The 18569-nt window shown below is 38.9% G+C and overlaps 1 protein-coding gene across 3 annotated transcripts; it reads right to left on the bottom strand.

The window, feature by feature from the left end:
• Positions 1 to 409: 409 nt before the first annotated feature.
• Positions 410 to 18186, bottom strand: ZNF330 (zinc finger protein 330). 3 transcript variants are annotated; one of them, XM_014854116.3, is made up of 10 exons: positions 17990 to 18169; positions 15691 to 15822; positions 13750 to 13769; positions 13574 to 13644; positions 10792 to 10871; positions 8250 to 8376; positions 7704 to 7808; positions 3743 to 3789; positions 2554 to 2671; positions 410 to 1373 (listed from the first exon to the last, which is right to left on the bottom strand). In XM_014854116.3, exons 2-10 carry the CDS (start codon positions 15808 to 15810, stop codon positions 1099 to 1101), a joined length of 963 nt encoding a protein of 320 aa, XP_014709602.1. In that variant the 5' UTR covers positions 15811 to 15822; positions 17990 to 18169; the 3' UTR covers positions 410 to 1098. The 3 variants fall into 3 exon arrangements, with proteins under 3 accessions (XP_014709602.1, XP_044623150.1, XP_044623149.1); XM_044767215.2 differs by lacking the exon at positions 10792 to 10871 and having other exon boundaries at positions 17990 to 18007; XM_044767214.2 differs by lacking the exons at positions 10792 to 10871; positions 13574 to 13644; positions 13750 to 13769 and having other exon boundaries at positions 17990 to 18186.
• Between the last annotated feature and the right edge of the window lie 383 nt (positions 18187 to 18569).

Below are 18569 nucleotides of genomic sequence, written 5' to 3'. Positions count from 1 at the left end.
TCATGCCTGGCTTTCCATTGCCTGTTATTGCCCTCAGCTGTTCATTATGTTTCCATAGAATAAGAACAGCTTGGCAATAGCCATCAAACCCTGTTATCCTCATAGCGCCAATTTTCTCCATACTTCTCAAATGCCAGCCTGTCCAATAATGCATTCCTTTCTACCACACCATCCAATTCATTGCCAGCATAAGTTGTAACAACTGGAACTTGTGCCAGCAACTGTCCATTTCCCACCTACCATGAATGATGGGGTCTGGCTGCATAACTTTGTGTCCACCACACTATTAATCTCTGCTACCTATTTCGCATATTAGACAAAAAAATGAAGCAAAATTTATATTAAAATATTGGAATGCTTTCCAAAATAAGTTTAAAAGAAATGAGAACAATAAATTAAACATCAAAAGTATATAAGTGAAATACTAGATTTATTCAAGAGAAATGAAATTTCCTGGGTAAAGCATCTGTGTAATAATGCTGTTTCTGTGTCTCTGAAAAACAGCTATGTAGTCACCTTTGTCTATAGATTAGGCATTAATAATACATACTGTTCAGGACAGACATTGTGAGGAAAGGAATGAGTCAATTGCTAAAACATACATATCATGACTACTTAAGATAACATGAATAGTTAATGAAAATTTAGCATATACCATCTGACTTTTATCCTGTGGACATACAAGGAAAAATACAATAATTCATTTTACCCATTCATTGTACAAAATCAGACAGAATGAATTTATAAGCAGTTTTTTTAATAAAAACAGCAATTTAATTCAAACAAATATATTACCATCCTATTCCTTTATCCTGTATATGTATCTAATTGGCAAAACCTACTAGATTACTGAAATCAGTAAAAATCTAATCCATGATGCTTCAATTGCTTGGATCAACAAACATCCTACATTTGAAATTCATTTTTCTTATGCTATAAGCCTGATTATCAATTCCTATAAAAATGCTATGCCCTAGTAAGTGTGACGAGTCTTTTGCACAAGTCTAAGTAACAGTACTTTTGCACACCCACACACACTCCATCAAGCACACACATCCCTGCTCCTCTCAGACAAGGTCACAGGGGCAAGCAGCTCTCCTAGCTCTCCTGCTCCTCATAGTGAGCATAGCCACTGGCATAGGTCCTTCCTAAATTCAAATTAGTGAACAAATCTGACGACTCAGCATCTGAATCCTTTCCACCTTCATCTTCCTCCTCTTCATCATCCTCTGCTTCATACTCATCCTCTTCCTCATCATGGTAGCTGTTATCACCATACTTCTCAGAGGAAAGGTTCTTCCAATAGGCATCATACCCAGAAGCTCCATCTCCCTCTTCACCTCCGGTCTGCCTACCAAATTTCAGGGAGCGCGCTAAAAAAGACAGACATGTACACAGCACTCGTCAGTTCCACTTCTCTACACCCTCACTCTCCTCTACAATATTTAAAATTACATACACTTGATCGGCTGCTTCTTACTCCCAAATGAAAAAGTAAGCCACATTTTCCTAATTTCCCCACTTAATATTTAACTGGAAACACAGGAGACCTTAAAAACAACAATCAGTTCTGTCCTCCTCAGAGTGGGGTCTACATACACACCATATATAACAAATAATAAAGATGACAGTGTTATTTTATTAAACCGAGAAAAAGCTGGAAAACAAAGTAAGAACCACAGTACTCTCCGAACATAAGTTAAATAAGGCATGTTAAAAACTCAAATGCCCTTCGTTTGATTGATCAATTAAATGCTTATTTTCAAATCAGAGAACAGTTGATTTCATATGTCATTACATTTTTCCTGAGAGCTGTTTTATAATTCAGATGTCCTAGAAGACAAAGCCATTCATTTCTTCTGCCTTAGTAGCAACACAAAGTTCAGTGCAAAAAATTAGCAAAATCATCAGTCTCACCCCATTGTACAGCTATATCTTTGATTAAACAAAGTACTGTCAATCATTGAGAATTATGGTTCCCTTCTGATATGTTTGGTAAAGAATCAAATTCTCTAACAAAATCGTGACTGCATTACTATAAGCGTGCTTGTAGTAGTCTTATTCCTTCATAGAAAACTTCTGTAAAAGCCACAAAACAACTTCCTATAGTAGTGATGTATCACATAATAAGCATAGCTGCGCAAATACCACACACCTAGGAATGGCTTCAGATTGAACTCCAGCTTCTGAGTACTGAAGACTACTAGCACTTGAATATTAAGGATTTATAACTACTCAATTATTTAAAAAGGAAGCCTCAGCAAAAACAGAAAAATCACTCTTTTCGGTCTTAAATTTCAGTACTCACTATGTCATTAACTGAAGCAAATGCCAAATATCAAAATGAATGATGGTATATTTCCTAACTTAAATTGAGAAATTTTACCCACAAATTTTCAAAGGCTGTAAAATTCCACTTGCTTAAGAGAATGCATGAATCTTTTCAAATAGGAGGAAGAGGCAAAAACAAAAATAGAAAGTGAAAAACAGAGAGAAATCCCGTCTAAGCACGAAAACAAAGTCACTCCAGTGGTATTTTAAGAAGAGCCTTACTTGACATGCTAAGATCCTTAGTTTCCTGAGTTTCATGTCCACATTTTGGGCAGGGAGGCTGTTTTCCTTTTTCTTGCTTAAACACCTTGCTCCTTGTATGATCATCACAGAAACAAGCCTACAGAGGAGAAGTAAAAATAAGTAAACAAATCAATAATTCAAAAAATATACAAAGACATCATTCCATATTTCAAGGAAATTTAAAGATAAAAGTTTTGTTAGGGAAGAAATTAAGAGTTTTTTGGGACTGGCCACACTCCTGACTTGAATGTCTTAAAGGAAGGAGTCTTTGCAAGGACTCCTCTGAACTATGACCTATCACAAGGCAGAAACTACACACAGGGTACGACACGGAGACACACTTATTCATTCCTAAATATATGAGTATTCACAAAGCCCCTGACAACATAATGGTGACCAGCCTATCTACCTTCACGGAGTATACAGTCTGAATGGGGACACAGACAAGGGCAGACGCCATTACAAGACACTATGCATTGGAAGGGAAGTGCAGAGGAGGCGCGCTAAAGCAGATGTGGGATTCAGGAGAGGGTGCCCGGGAGACAGGAAGTCTTAGCTGAGATCTGAAGCAGAAGGGGGCTGCAGCAGGGTAAGCACGGATGCAAGAGGGATCTAAGGCAGAGCGAACAGCACACACAAGACCTGAAAGCCATTTGGTAAAACTGGAGCAGAGATGGGAGAGAAATAAGAGATAGGGTTAAGATGTAAGAACCAGAGAAATGCCTCTGAGAGGAAGTGAGTCAGCTGCATCTGTTTAGTGATCTCTGACAAACAGAAATGCAGCAAACAAGGTCTAAGGAAATAGAACATTATGAAAATCTTCATTTCACTCAAACTCTCCTAAGCAAGTGCATTTTGACGTTAGGTAAACTATATCTCCACCATTTTGGTCAGAATGTTCTCCATAAAAGTGAGGTGTAAAAACACTGAGCTGAGATTCAGAAGACACGTGCACTAATGTCAACTCTAAGACAAGCCAACTGGATGACCTTTGGAAAGCCACTTTGGCTTTCTCAATTCAATTACACAATCTCTAAAATAAAAGAATTAAACTACCTAATGTTTCAGGACCCTGGTAGATCAATTATAGCTATAAATAATCCAAGGGCAGGCAGAGGAGTATGGGGATGAAAAACAAAATCTAAAAATAGAAAATTCACAAGTATACCTTACAACGGAGACAGGAATGCTGACCAAGCCGATTGCATGAAACACCTGTGGGGGAAAATACGTAAAGTCCAGATTCAAATTTGGAACGAAAATACTATTTTCCACAGATTTGTACTTGATATACTATGTCAGATCAATTATTAACATTTTTTTCTGTCTCATAATATAACTTAGAGGATACACAAAATTGAGATGGAATCCCCAACCAGAAGGAAGGAAACCAACAACTACACACACCCAACATTCTTCCACTATTTTGGCTCTAATTAGTCTCCACTCTCCTTCTACTTCTCCAGATCTAGGAGATGGAAACGTCACTAAACTACATTTAGAAAACCGGAATGGTGAAATACCATTTTTTCCATGACACTGGCTGAAGCTCTTCCCTTAATCAAATAATAGTTAAATTTTAAAAGGAATAATTATCTCCATTAATACATATTCTTTCCTGGTGATGCAAGCTATTGTCATTTTTGCATAACTTCTGATAAGAGAATAGAATGCTTTGGTTGGAAAAAGGTGACTGAAAAAAAATAATGTTGAAGTGGGCAGTAAAATAGATGAAAAAAATCCCAAAATATTTTATCCCTACTTCAGTCGGTAAGCCATATTAATCATTATCTATGACTGATGAGGAAGATTCTAAATTTAAGTGCAAATACACTGGAAAAGCCAGAAGGTCTGGCACATAGTGAATGTACCAAAAAACGGAAGAAAAAAATAAGTAACAGAGGTATAGACAGAGAAAATAAACTAAGCCTTATCCTGATAAAGCTGAATATAAATTATTAACTTTCAATTCACTTAGAGGTCTTAAAAAAACAGAAAGGAAAACAAATAAAAGGAAGCCTCTCTTTGTAATTCAAATATTTGACCAGACCTTTCTAATTTGCGGATTCTTTTACTTAAGTTTGCCTGATTCATGAGGAACGTTTTCCATCTGAACAGGGAAGATTTTTTTTTAAACTCAACAGATGATGTTCTCAGTTAGGTGTATCATTATTGCTTCTGTCCACCTATCCTGCTTTCTTTCCAGGAATGCCAATAATTTGACTGGATTTGTATTACTTGTCCTACATGCTAATAATAGAAGTTAAAATCAACTGAGTACTTACTATAGATTAGGCACACATAAGCATACCAAATTATTCCAATAATAGCTATTTCAGTCTGTGAAGGACAAAATCAGAAACCGCAATCATTTCTACTTGAAGATGCGCCCAGAGAGTTTCTAGGCTCACTCTTCATTCAATCTAAAGAAAGATAGATTTAACCAAAATACTATAAATCTCTTTCAAATACAGAGCCAGGACACACAGTGAACGTACAAAGCTCCCAAGCCCATTTCCCAGGGTCAACAGGCATTTCTGATAACGAGTCTTCCCCTCACCCCACCGCCTGAACCTGACATGCCACAGAGACATGATCCCGACAAACTGGTGTTGTCTCCCCACCTGCACCTTCACCCCTGGGAACTCAAAGCGGGAGGGAGAGTGCCACGGCCAGTCCTCTCTCCCCAATCCCTCAACCCCACACATACGCACTCAGTTCACTGCCTGATGATGTCTCCCCCCAAGAGTTACAATCTTGGACTTATATAAAGAATGCACTTCTCCCAGATTCTAAAAATAGCTTGACTTTCCTAGTTTTAGATTGGGAAATGGTTTTCTTTTTAAGTCTATCTCCATGTCTTCAGAGTATTTTAAAAGAAAGCAGGTCGGGAATGCATCAAAGCCTGCTGACAACAAGCCATTTTAAATTAGAAGACCATTTTAATTATTTAAAAAAATAAAGGGAGGGGCCGCCCAGTGGCGCAGCCTTAAGTTCACACGTTCAGCTTTGGCGGCAGGGGTTCACAGGTTCAGATCCCGGGTGCAGACATGGCACCACTTGGCACACCATGCTGTGGTAGGCATCCCACATATAAAGTAGAGGAAGATGGGCACGGATGTTAGCTCAGGGCCAGTCTTCCTCACCAAAAAGAGGAGGATTGGCAGCAGTTAGCTCAGGGCTGATCTTCCTCAAAAAAACAAATAAATAAATAAAGGCAGAGGAAACACATGTAGGGCTTTTTCTCCCTTTTAACATCCATTTCACCAATTATGTAGGTAAATAACTTTGTGTGTGTGTGTGTGAGGAAGATTGGCCCTGAGCTAACATCTATTGCCAATCTTCCCTTTTTTTTTCCTCCCCAAAGTCCCAGTACCCAACACTATATCCCAGCGGTAGGTCATTCTCGTTCTCCCCTGTTGGATGGCGCCCACAGCATGGCTTGACGAGCGGTGCACAGATCTGCGCCCAGGATCCAAATCGGCAAATGCCAGGCTGCCAAAGCAGAGCATGCGAACTTAACCATTCGGCCAAGGGGCTGGGCCCAGTAAATAAGTATTTTAAAGAATTTCTAAATACTGCAATTCATAGTTGTAAGGTCAAATCTATAAATGATGACATATGACCAATTAAGGGGTGTAAACAAACTATCTTTGGGGTTTATGGGTTATGATTAGGACAGAATTTCAGAGAAAACGTTTCAAGCATTGGATGGCAACTGATGAAGGAAGAATGACAGAAAAAATAAAGCACTGAAAAAAAGTAAAGAAAGAGGGTAAATTACACTAAGCCAAGGAAACCTGTGAGTCTGCAATGAGAATGAGTTTAATATCAGGTATCAAAGACATGGTGATAGAATTTATCTTAAAATCCTGTCAATTACTCTGTGTTCATATTTTTCCCTTTGCCTTTTTTACCGAATCACTAAAACTTCTTGATGGAACTATAGCCTTATCACTCACAGCTGCCTGTCTTTGGGGTTCGCACGCTACAAAATACACAAAGCTCTCAAGCCCCAAATAAAACAATTCAAATTTTACATTATTCTTTCTGCAGAAGCCTAAGAATGACTCAAAAATGCTATATATAGATGTTTCTTTACCCTTTCAGAATTTCTATATAATATTGCAAGAATTATATATCTATCTACATATATTGCAAGATATAATATATATATCTTAGATTGATAAGTTACCAACTTTAAATTTATAGCTAAATACAAAAGTTAGCATTTCATACCAGAACAAAAACCAAATTCAAGGAAGTGAGTATCTGGGGAATTTTAGTCTTACCTATGATGGTACCTACTATTTCACAAGGGCTCTCTAAGTGCCAGGGACTATAATAACACTTTATATGGATTCTCATTTTAATTAACTCTTTGAAAAAGAAATTAGTATCTTCTTTTAATAGATAAAGAAACTCAGGTTTAGAAAGATTTGGTGATTTGCCCAAAATCATATAGCCAGTAAGTAGAAGTGAAGTAGTATTTAACTCCAAAATTTGAGTTTTTGAGAATCAACAGAGTAGAAATAAAACGCAAGCTATCTGTAAATATGATACATCGACCCAGTCAGTAACACTGGTTCTCACACTGGAAGATACATGAGAATTACGTGTGAAGGTTAAATACGCATTCCTGGCACTCACCACAGACTTAAAGACAGAATCTCCAGGGATGAGGCCTGGGCACCTGTATTTTTAAAAAACCTGCCCAGGTGTTTCTGATGCCTACTTCCGTCCAGGAATCACTGGAACCAACAAGCGGGAACAAATTAGGGGTGGTATCACCTATTTGGGGGCATTTGGGTGCGTGTGTGCTGGGCCAGGGAGCAGTTGCTATAACAACTTTCAGGTGAAAATGACATTTAGTACTCAGGAACAGGAATGCTACAAGTCCTATAATGCCTGATCAACCCCACAAAATGAAGAATTAACCCAACCAAAATGCCACCTACTGGAAAAAATGGACTATGTGTGCTGAATTTTTTCTAGAAACAGAAAATAGATATTGAGTTAAACAGAGTCCATAAGAGGCTGCAGGAAAAACCAGATTCCTTTTTCATTAAGTTTAACACTTACACCATTAAGAATCTTGGGTATAAAGAATATCTAACACAAAAACTTACATTTAAATGTTTCTGCCTCTAAAACCTGGCAGCTGGCTTGATGTTCAAATTGATCATCTTCACAGAGAAAGTTATGGCAAAAAGAACAACTGAATATTCTGCCTCCTATTGGATTAAAGAACAAAACCCACAAATGTAAATATGATGAACTTTAAAAAAAACTCATATCTATAAAACTGCTCAGAAAAGATGGTAAGTTATTTCAGATTTACACCAAAATGTCACAGCAATTTTCATTCTGCTAAACGCTACAATGAAACCTGCCAAATTGAAACATAAAGCAGTGAACTCCCACTATGCCCCAGCTACTCATACAATACTCACAATGCTTGCCGGTAACCCCCTGCCCCATCTGCTTAGATAAACAATCCCAGCATTGACTATTACTGCTAATATAAATGCCTTTCCCAACTAAATTGATAACCAAACTGTGCCAGCAGTTAGAATTAACAGTATCCTTAAAAAAATCTGAAAAAGAGGATCCAGACTGTTTCAAAGCCAGCCGTCACTTACAGCAAAGTTCACTGCTTTCAAGCAGTTACTCACCATGGTCCCAGACACCTCGTTCACACTCCACACACTCGGCATCGGTGAGAGGGCAGGCACAGGCATGGGTGCTGAGACACTTCCTACCGTGGCAAACCCAAGCCTCACAGAAGTCACATATGGCACCCTGCAACCGAGGGACATGACAAATTCATCTCTGTCACTCTATGGGCTGCAATCATTACTTAACCAATGGCAACCATCAAAATTGTATACATTTAGCAATTTATCAACCCTCAGTGCTAGTGGGTGGCTTCAGTAAAGAAAAAATCGTACTGTTTAAGCAAAAATCAAAGCGGGTTCTCTGAAAATCAAACTACTTTACCAACAGCTATTTACAACATAAACATCTTAGCTATAAATCAAAAGAAAAAGAGGCAAGGGGGAAACTAAATACTTCCCCTATTAATAATGATTAAAGTAAGTCAAGAAAGTGGAAGTGTTACCTTCAAACTGAATTCTAATTCAAATGAAGTGTGGAGTCCACAGTTTAAGCATTCTTGTCTATAGTAATTCTGCTAACTAAAGTGAACTTTTTCAAATACTAATACTTCTGACTTAAGAAAATTCCTCATTATCCTTGTAATTTATAAAATAATCATCACATAGCCTTCCAGAATAACTGAGAGAAAATATTAAACTTCTACCAGCCTCTTTTAAAGCAATTTATGCATTAAATCATTATTATATTTCTTCATGAAAAAAATTACAGTAAAATTCACAGAACTAAATGACAGGGTAAGACTGTCCAATTCCGTATCAAGATAAGACGGTAAGACTATACCTTTCAATAACACAATGGCATCTACAGAACATTAAAAGCTAGGAAGACTCTTAAGGACATGGGACTAGATGGTCTTCCCTTTACAGATGAGGAACACGGGCCCAAGACTAAGTCCGACTCCCAGGGCCACAGTACAGCAGAGCTGAGATTTAAACCCAGGTCTCCTGCATCTCAATTCAGCATTCTACTACTCAAGACTCCGTAACAAAAGGAGTAAAGAGCAAACAGGATGTTCTCTGGCTGATAAGAATGGAATATGAGTGTAGACAGCAAATCCTCAAATATATCTCTTGGATCACTCAGGATTCTAGCAACAAAGAGATGGCACACTAAACGAGGTAACCCAGGAGTTAAAAGAAATGATTTATAAAGGACAGGGAAGGGCTTAGAAAAACATTGAGAGATGACGCAGTTACCATCCCTGCACCTGAAACAAGAGGAGGGGACGGAGTTACCAGAACCCCAGGAGAGAGCCACGTGGAGAGGATTACCTGGCCATGTGGAGAGGACCTGTGGCCAATCCACATCCAAACCAGGACAATCCAGGTAGGCAGCGAGCTGGGAGAACAAACAGCCAGACTGTAATTTCCCCCCAGCTTCAGGTCTCCTGCCAGTAACCCCCACTGCCTGAACCCAAAGGGAAGTCATAAGGTGAGAAAGCCATTGATCCAGTCCATACGCAAAGGTCAGGCTCCCAGGACAAAGCAGGTGCAGAAGAGTGAAGGGAGAGGGAATCTCAACAGGCAAAGAGATTTCCAGAAAACCATTTTCTACAATTTACAGCTAATGATGAATGATTCTACTTAAATGTTTCCTTTATATAAGAAGAGATCATTCACACTCATACAACTCAGTGAGTTCTTTAAAAAGTATTTGATAAATTTAGACATAACAAGCTACCAAGGAAGATTCCAACGGTTTTTGAATAAAGATAACATTGACAATTCTATATTTAAAATAAAGAGGAATTCACAAGATGATTATGAATAATCCTAACTCCTTGCTTTTACAAGACATGCACATATGAAACATATAAAGGTCTGTCTCACGATAGAAAATTATATGTTCTTTGAAAGTTACTATAAATAACATATTCTGCTGGATGTAAAAATAGTATTGCTTTCCTCGCGGACTGAAATTTGGACCTGAGCAGAAAATTACACAACAGAATAGAATAAAACTGGTTAAAAGGATAACATTTTTTCAGCGAAAAAGAGAACAAAATGCATCATACAATGCAATTGTGTTTTTTATTTAAAACAATAAACTTCCTTAGAAAATTCTACATGTAATGAAGAAATTATGTATAACTCTGGGTTAAGTATGTACTCTTATTTGAAATGTAAAGCTTTAAAAAAACTACTAATCCCAGGTTCTTTTGGAACTAGGTTGCTTATTTCACCAAAAGCTTGAACTTTGGTTAAACAGGACTTTAGGCATAATACACAATATCCTATGAAGTCTAAGTAAGGTACATCAGAAAGGTACTATTGACAAATGAATTTCTGTTTAAGTCAACATTAAATAAGTTTCCATTCCTTATATGTTTGCTAATAAGAAAAAAGGAAGCAGTCAAAAACAAGTGGGTAATAAAGAAAAATCATACAAAGAACATGCCACAGAAAATCCACATAACTCCAGACTGACTGAGCCAAGGGACAAAGCAATGCTATCTAGAAAAAAATAACCATTGGTCAGAGTGACTTTTTCTTATCCTTAGAAACCTCCTATTCTAAGAGATGAGGACAGGAGGCTTACCACCATTGCAAGGCCAGTACTGTATACACCAGCATGCTTTATGACACAATCTGAAGACTTCATCATGCATTTTGTCTTCCCTAGTAAAGAAACAAATTTGCACTATTAGTCCTGCAAAGTAGTACATGCAAGTATTCACTAATTCCTCTTTTTATCTAACCTAAGTTCCTACAGAAATAATTTGAAAATAAATGGATAGAAATCAGCAGTGTCTACTACTTACATAACTAAAAACAGAAATGGATATAACTGAGATCTCATTACCTGAGTCAGATCTTTTGAGATCAGAAATTTATTAGTAAATGTCTAAAAATGAATTATATGCTAATTCACGTTCGTACTAATATCAGAAATTGCAGCTCATGCTTTGTTATCTAATGATCATTATTTGTTGTTAGCGCTGTCAAGTTGATTCCGAGTCCTAGTGACCCTGCGCACAGCAGAGCTGAATCCTGCCGGGTCTTTTTGCGCCATCCTCTCACCTTCCAGCACCGTATCAGACAATGCTCCACTGCTATTTATAGGGTTTTCATGGCCAATTTTTTCAGAAGTGGGTGGCCAGGTCCTTCTTCCTAGTCTGTCTTAGTCTGGAAGCTCTGCTGAAACCTGTCCACCATGGCTGACCCTGCTGGTCTGAAATACCATAGGCGGCACAGCTTTCAGCATCACAGCAACATGCAGCCGCCACAGTATGACAACCAACAGACAGAAATGGTCATTATAGCAGTTTGAAATCTTGTGACTTTTCAGATGAATTAAAATAGATTTTAAAAAGCTATGCTTTAAGATGAATTTTACATTTTATAAAGAATAAGTCTGGTTTGAAGCTATTGCTTATTTGTTTCCACAGAACACCTCAAACCAAACCAAACATGATTATACAACTTATCTGGTTCATTGTTTAAGTTTATCCATATGGAAAAATTTACAAACATAGGCCCAAAGTAAACATTCTTCCAAAAGAATTTTCAAATAGTGCCCAAGTAAGCACAAAAGTCAGGAATACAGTGACAGAGCTAAAATCACAATGCGGCCACAAAAGCTCTCATCAAGCAGCAAATCACCAACCCGAAATGCTATCAGGAAATTCACTTATCACATACTATGTGAAGATTAATGGTGACATATTAATCACACATCTCAGGCTCCACAAAGTGGAACACGAAAGAAACAGAAGATGCTCAATTTTCCATTATCTTCAATATCTGAGGAACAAAGCTAGACAACAGGAAATGGGAAGAAAGAAAGACTGGAAATGAGAGGCAGCAGCTACCCAACTGTTCCATGTCTAACACTAGGTACAAGAATCAGTAGGTGGGAAATGCATCCTTGTGTAGCACTACAAAATTCAAGCCCAGACACACAGAAAAGATGGGAAGGTCCTAACACAAACTTAACCACCTTCGTAATCCATTTTCTCACTCTATGTTCATTTGCCCTTTGTAAAATAAGGATATAAAAACTGGCAGATGAGTGGTCTATCTAGGCCAGTATTCTCTTTTTCATTAATTATAAACCCAGGGGCTGGCCCAGTGGCACAGCAGTTAAGTGCACACGTTCCGCTTCGGCCGCCTGGGGTTCGCTGGTTCGGATCCTGGATATGGACATGGCACGGCTTGGCAAGCCATGATGTGGCAGGCGTCCCACATATAAAGTAGAGGAAGATGGGCATGGATGTTAGCTGGGGGCCAGACTTCCTTAGCAAAAAGAGGAGGATTGGCAGCAGTTAGCTCAGGGCTAATCTTCCTCCAAAAAAAAAAAAATTTAAACCCAAAAGACATCTTTGAATGCTAAAATTATACTAGAAACATTCAGGGATGTAGCCCTAAACAGTCCTAACTGTCTGCAATGTTATCACATGTAAACACACCTACATGAGCATATTCTAAACTGTGTTCCACCTGAAACTATTACTCCATAACCAAAGGGGCTGTTTGTTCAAATAGAAGTTTAGGGAGTAAATGTGGAGTGAATGAAATTACTCAAGTTTCTTTACTGGGTGTCTTCAGAACCTTTAACATATAAATATATAATAGAAATCTCCCAGATGGAAAGGAGGGGATGAGACTTGCAGCGTTTCTCAAATGTATGCATCGTTTTTAAACATATCTATTAATATCTCAAATATTCTGTAGAAGAATATTTGGGAAACACCAATCTTGTTCTATGAACTACCATTTAGTTTTACTCAGAATGATCATTTACTCTGAATAAAAGTTTCCACTTATACTTGGGAACTGAGCACACGGCTTAGGAACTCTATCGCAATCACTTGGGAACATATGTGAGGAAACTCAAGAACCACATGCTAAGTGCCAAACGGAAAAACAGCTGATCACAAAAACTGGCGCCAGGTAAATATGGAACAAAATTATTCTCAATGGTCTATCTAACACACTGCAGTAATGCAGGCAATCTCAGCAGGAATCAAAATTTAGAGAAGTAAACAAATGGGTATCAACAAGACTAAGGTATTACAATTAAATATTCAGGATCACAAGTGTTATTAGTCTGAAATCTGATCTTTTAATGTTTAAAGCAACGTGTTGGTAACCTATATCTAAACTGTATCTTAACTCTTTTCCAGGATTACATCAAAGAGACAAAATCAAGACTTGACAGTATGCTGGTGGGCCAAATAACATTTTATGCTATTTTATTAATGGTAAAGCATAACATTATTGTAAACAATAATGATAAACCCACAGGTTCAAACTGGTTAACTGCCAAACAAATTTTTGATAAAAGAAAAGGTATGTGTCCTTAGTTATCATATACTTACCACACTGTGCACAAATTGGTAACTTCTGTACAGAATTACAAAAATAGCAAAATGCTCTATTCTTCTGCCGTCTTGTCATGTAAAATAAAATTTTAAAATACAGTCAATATCAGATAAACGGTCAGAGGGTCTATATTACTACATATAGATAGAAAAAGAAATAAATAAAAATTTACCTCTGACACTTGTCACATTCCTGTAAAATATAAAAACACTAATTTAATACTGGCTGAAGATTGCAGATTTACTTACATCATAAAGACTATCCTGTTTTTCATGTTAAAATTTAAGTGACACTTTCCCAAACCTTCCAACTTCACCCACATATACAAGCACCTACACATACTTTAATAACAAAGGTATGCTCATGGGCTTATTACACTAGAGAAAGAAGTGGCATTTTCACAAAAGAGGCTAAATACAGCATTAGTTTGTTTTTTCCTTTTTTTTTTTAATTTTAAGGAATCAGACAAATAATACAGAATGGACACAAGCAACCGTAGAGAACACAATATGATGAAGTTCACGGAAAATTCAGAATCCTAAACATGGTATTAAAAGTTCTCAACAATCTGGTCCCCACCCACTTTTTAAACCTCACTGGCCTAGTCTCCTCAGATCCGAGTCACTATTTGTCAGCTATTCTCAAAATATGTCTTGTACTCGCTCTTTCCATGTCTTACTTATTCTAATACTTTCCCCTGAAAAGTCCCTCCTCCTAACCTTTACCTGTTGGACGTTCTGGTGATGATTCCACACGCTCTGTGAACTGTACCCCATCCACACACTCAACTTTAGCACCTCTCAGTCCTAATGTACCTTAGTCCTAATTGCACCTTTACTGCAACACTTACCAAAGTCTAGCCGTCTTTATATGTAAGTGAGTTATTTCTTGTTTTGTCTGCCCTATACCCCTCTTCTCTATAAATGACCCTGACACACAGAAGGGAGTCCCCACTGTCCTATCTGTGCTATGTAATCCTGCTCCCCCACCACAAACATTTGCCCTGGGATAGGCACCCACCCAAGTCCAAACTATCAGAGTTCCTTCCCTCTCTGAGGGCAACAATATGTGATGTGAGACATGTGAGCTGCCAATGCCTACAAACCCAAACAAATGGAGCGAGACAACCTGAGAAAATGGAACTGATAAGCAAAAAAGAAACAAAAGCAAAAGATGGAACTACAAGGTCACTCCAGGTTCCAGCTGTCCCTGCATCCCAGCTACATCTTTGCCCTTCTTAACTACGCAAGTGAGTCCATTATTCACTCGATAAACTCTATTTCTCCCTACAGTTGTTCAAGTTGGATTTGTCATTTATAAACAAACAAGTCTTAAGTAAAACACAAAACAACTATAAGCTTGTGGAAACAGACTGTGTCATTTATCTATGCATACCCACAGTGCCTAAAATAGGACCTGGCACAGACTAGATACACAATAAATGTTTGCAGAATTAAGTCATATTTAAGCATTTGGTATATGTTTGATGAAACAAAAGAAGAAAGAGAAGTAGTGGGAATAGAAAAAGCAGAGAGGAATAGAAATAGGGAAATGTGGGGCCACTCAGAAAAACATGGTCAAAGAAAGGAAAGGGGTAATGATGATACAATAATCTTTGCTTTTTTACAACTTTGACCAAAGAAGCCCAGAAATCACGAGGACTAACCGACTCAGTGCAGGGAAATAAGGTAGCACAACAGGAAATCAAAAGAGATGTTGGGAAAAGTGGAAAGCTGAGAAAAGAGAAATCAAATGAGTAAAGAATTGCTAAAAGAAAATGATGAAAAGGCTCCAACTAATAGGACAAATTGAGTTAAGGTATATAAGGGTAGAGAAGCTGGAAGACGTCACACAGTTTCTAGCATGTATGCTTGTTCAACGTCTATCACCAACAGCAGCCAAGGTAATATGCTAGGTTTATAATTAACATAAAGTCAAACAAGAATCATGGCTACTCAGTGTTAAAGAAAACAATGGACATGCCTCTACCAGATTTCAAATTCAATTAAATATATGCAGCAACACTGTATTCACTGAAATTTTATTCAGATGTTTTTCAGATAAATGCTATATAGTTTTTCAACTATCAATTGCCATCAAAAAAGGCCGTTACCATTGAAGCATTGCACGGGTGTTTGGCTAAATCTATGGTGCTTCTCGAAGCTCTGAGTTGTTTTTCACGTTCCCGGCGATTCTCTGCCTTCTTCCTCGCCCCAGTCTTCTTTTTAGGCATTTCCCCCTCTTTCTACGCAAGAGAACGGAAAAGATATCATCGCCTGGTTGCATTTGCTATTTTATATAAACTAAGAAATAGTAAAATGAAGTGTTCTTATTCTCATTAAATTTTAAACTCAACCGTCATTTTGACAGTTAAGCACATTTTAAGCCTTTATGAAACATTAAGCACACATTATCCCAAATAAAATAGACAACTTTTAAAACAAGGCATGTATTTGCACTACCAAACAATTCTAAAAAATGTAAACATCAAACATCTTTCTCCACTGAGAAAAAAAATTTCTCTGATGTTAAGGAGTCTTTAAAAATTACTCTGTACCTAATTTAAAAAACTATTATGCATATATCATTAACAAGATATTATTCAAAAGTATATTAGTGGAGCCAGCCCCTTGGCTGAGTGGTTAAGTTCGCGTGCTCTGCTTCAGCAGCCCAGGGTTTCACAGGTTTGGATCCTGGGCGCGGACATAGCACAGCTCATCAAGCCATGCTGAGACAGCATCCCACATAGCAGAACTAGAAGGACCTGCAACTAGAATATACAAATATGTATTGGGGGCGCTTTGGGAAGAAGGGAAAAAGAAACAAAGATTGGCAACAGATGTTAGCTCAGGTGTCAATCCTAAAAAAAGAGTCAATTAGTTACCTAGTTTATATGACTTTTTTGAGCTATATAATCAGATGACCTGATGCTGCCAAGACATGAAGTATATATAACAAGTCTTGTTTCTCCTACGCGATATCTAAATCGACCATCTAATAGTGAAGTCAAATGACAACACTGACCACAAAGCCAAACCATTCTCTCTGAAAAGATCCTAAAGGTATTATCGTTGCTTTGACTCTGAAAGCCCCCCTTCTCTCTACAAGCAGTGAATATATAACTTTAACAGGGTTCAAATTTATGTTTAAGAGTACATATTTACAATACATACCAAAATAAGGGTTTTACACCAGCTTTCATCACTTAGTTAAAGGAACTACCACATTTAGAAAAACAAGATTTTTACTAAATAACACATTTTTATTTGGCTTTTCATCCAATCTGACTGAAGACTCTAAGTTCGCTGAGGATTCCAGCCCTATCTTCCTTGACAATGTTTGCCTCCCAGCCCTATCTTCCTTGACAATGTTTGCCTCCCAGCCCTATCTTCCTTGACAATGTTTGCCTCCCAGCCCTGCTTGGCGTATATTAAGCACTCAATAAACAAAGAGATACACGAATAAACGAGTCTATGCGCTTGCTCTGAAATACGAATCTAAAATTTCTAGGTCTTTTCTAAGAGTGATTCTCAAAATCCAACTGTAGATGTTCCTAAAAACACAGATTTAGACTTCCAGGCCCTACTCAAGATCTACAAACTCTAAACCTCCAAGGACAGGATCAAGTCTCCCTGGTGACTATGACACATGACCTCCCTGAAGACAAAAACATTCTTACTCAAAGAAACCAAACCGTGTCCACGACACATGGAGAGAGTTCCAAGAAAGCACACCTCGAAGAAATTCCTATTTCTCACTCAAAAGGGCATATTACAATACAGCAAAATCATGCACCACCTTGTATTTGAAACAATACTTGAAGGTCACTCATAAAGTTTCCTACTTTGGGTTTCAACTCATGTTAGAACGTTCAATCAAAAACTAAGTGGTGGGAAGTTGTGAGTTAAAAATCAAGCCAGGAGGTTTGGTTACTTAAGGAACGTCCAATCCCACCAGGTCACCCTTCCAGCATTTAAAATGACCAACTCTACAGGGTGAAAAAAAACCTGTACTGCCTTGGCCAAAGGAGTTCAGAAAATCATCACGGGGTGCTCATCGGGATGGATCTTCTGCGTCCCCAGGGGTGAATCCGCTCAGAGAGCTGAGCCTCAATTTTTTTTTTCCCCCAGTTGTTTTGGAAACTTAAGCGTGAATTCTTTTTCTCAGCCTGCTAGGAATTTAAGCCCTTCTCCAGGAACGCTCGGACTTCTTCAAGACATGACCCATGTCACCAAAGGAGGAAAGGGGCACAGGGTCACTGCGGCTTTGGAGGGAAAGCCTGCAGCCGGGGGACCCAGCGGGCGGAGGGCGTCCAGAGGAGCCCCGGCGGAGGTGCCACGCGGCTCGGGGAGCCGACAACCGTCACCCGCCCGCGGGCACCCTCCCTCGCGCGCCCAGCCGACCTCGCTCACCCTCGCGGGGAGGTCGGGCTCACTCCGGGGACAGAGGGACAGGGAACGATGCGAGGCCGGCCCGCCGCAGCAGCAGATCCAACTTGGGGACCTCGGCTCCGGGAAAGAAGTCACTAAGAGCCGAGCAGGGCAGACAGAAGCAGTTTCGGACCCTAAGAGCCGCACCGGATGTCCTCTTACGTCAACAGCGTCCTTACGGCAGCACGTCGACAGACAAGGGCCCGCCCACTTCTGTTCGCCCCGCCCCGGTCCCGCCCACTCCTGCGGGGGGCGGAGCTCCCAATCCTGGGCAGGAGACCTGATCCAGGAAGGAAGAGGGTGCCAGAGAGAAGAGGAAAAATGGGGGAACGGAAGGGGGAAAGGGGACGCGGGAGCCCCCTCAATTTAATTTTTTCAGAAAAGGGGAAATGTAAAGGAAGAGAAAAATCTGAAAGGAAGAGGGAAATGAACTCGCAAACTTGGTAGTGGATCAGTTACCGCAAACAGAAAAATTCTTGCCTAATTATATTGGAAACTTTCCGCTATCTGCATCTTTTGTGCCTCACAACCCACTTTTCGTGTTTGCCGGCCGAACTGCGCC

The sequence above is a fragment of the Equus asinus genome, chromosome 3 (assembly GCF_041296235.1).
Source record: "Equus asinus isolate D_3611 breed Donkey chromosome 3, EquAss-T2T_v2, whole genome shotgun sequence".
NCBI classification, from domain to species: Eukaryota; Metazoa; Chordata; class Mammalia; order Perissodactyla; family Equidae; genus Equus; species Equus asinus.
The sequence above is the reverse complement of the archived record's forward strand: the minus strand, read 5'-3'. Positions and strand labels throughout refer to the sequence as shown.

Coding starts and splice junctions, on each gene's coding strand:
- ZNF330 (XM_014854116.3), bottom strand. CDS start 15,810: ATGCCTAAAAAGAAGACTGGGGCGAGGAAGAAGGCAGAGAATCGCCGG. Junction 10,872..13,573: donor ACCAATTTGTGCACAGTGTG/GTAAGTATATGA, acceptor TTTCTTTACTAG/GGAAGACAAAATGCATGATG. Junction 8,377..10,791: donor GTACTGGCCTTGCAATGGTG/GTAAGCCTCCTG, acceptor CCTCGGTTGCAG/GGTGCCATATGTGACTTCTG.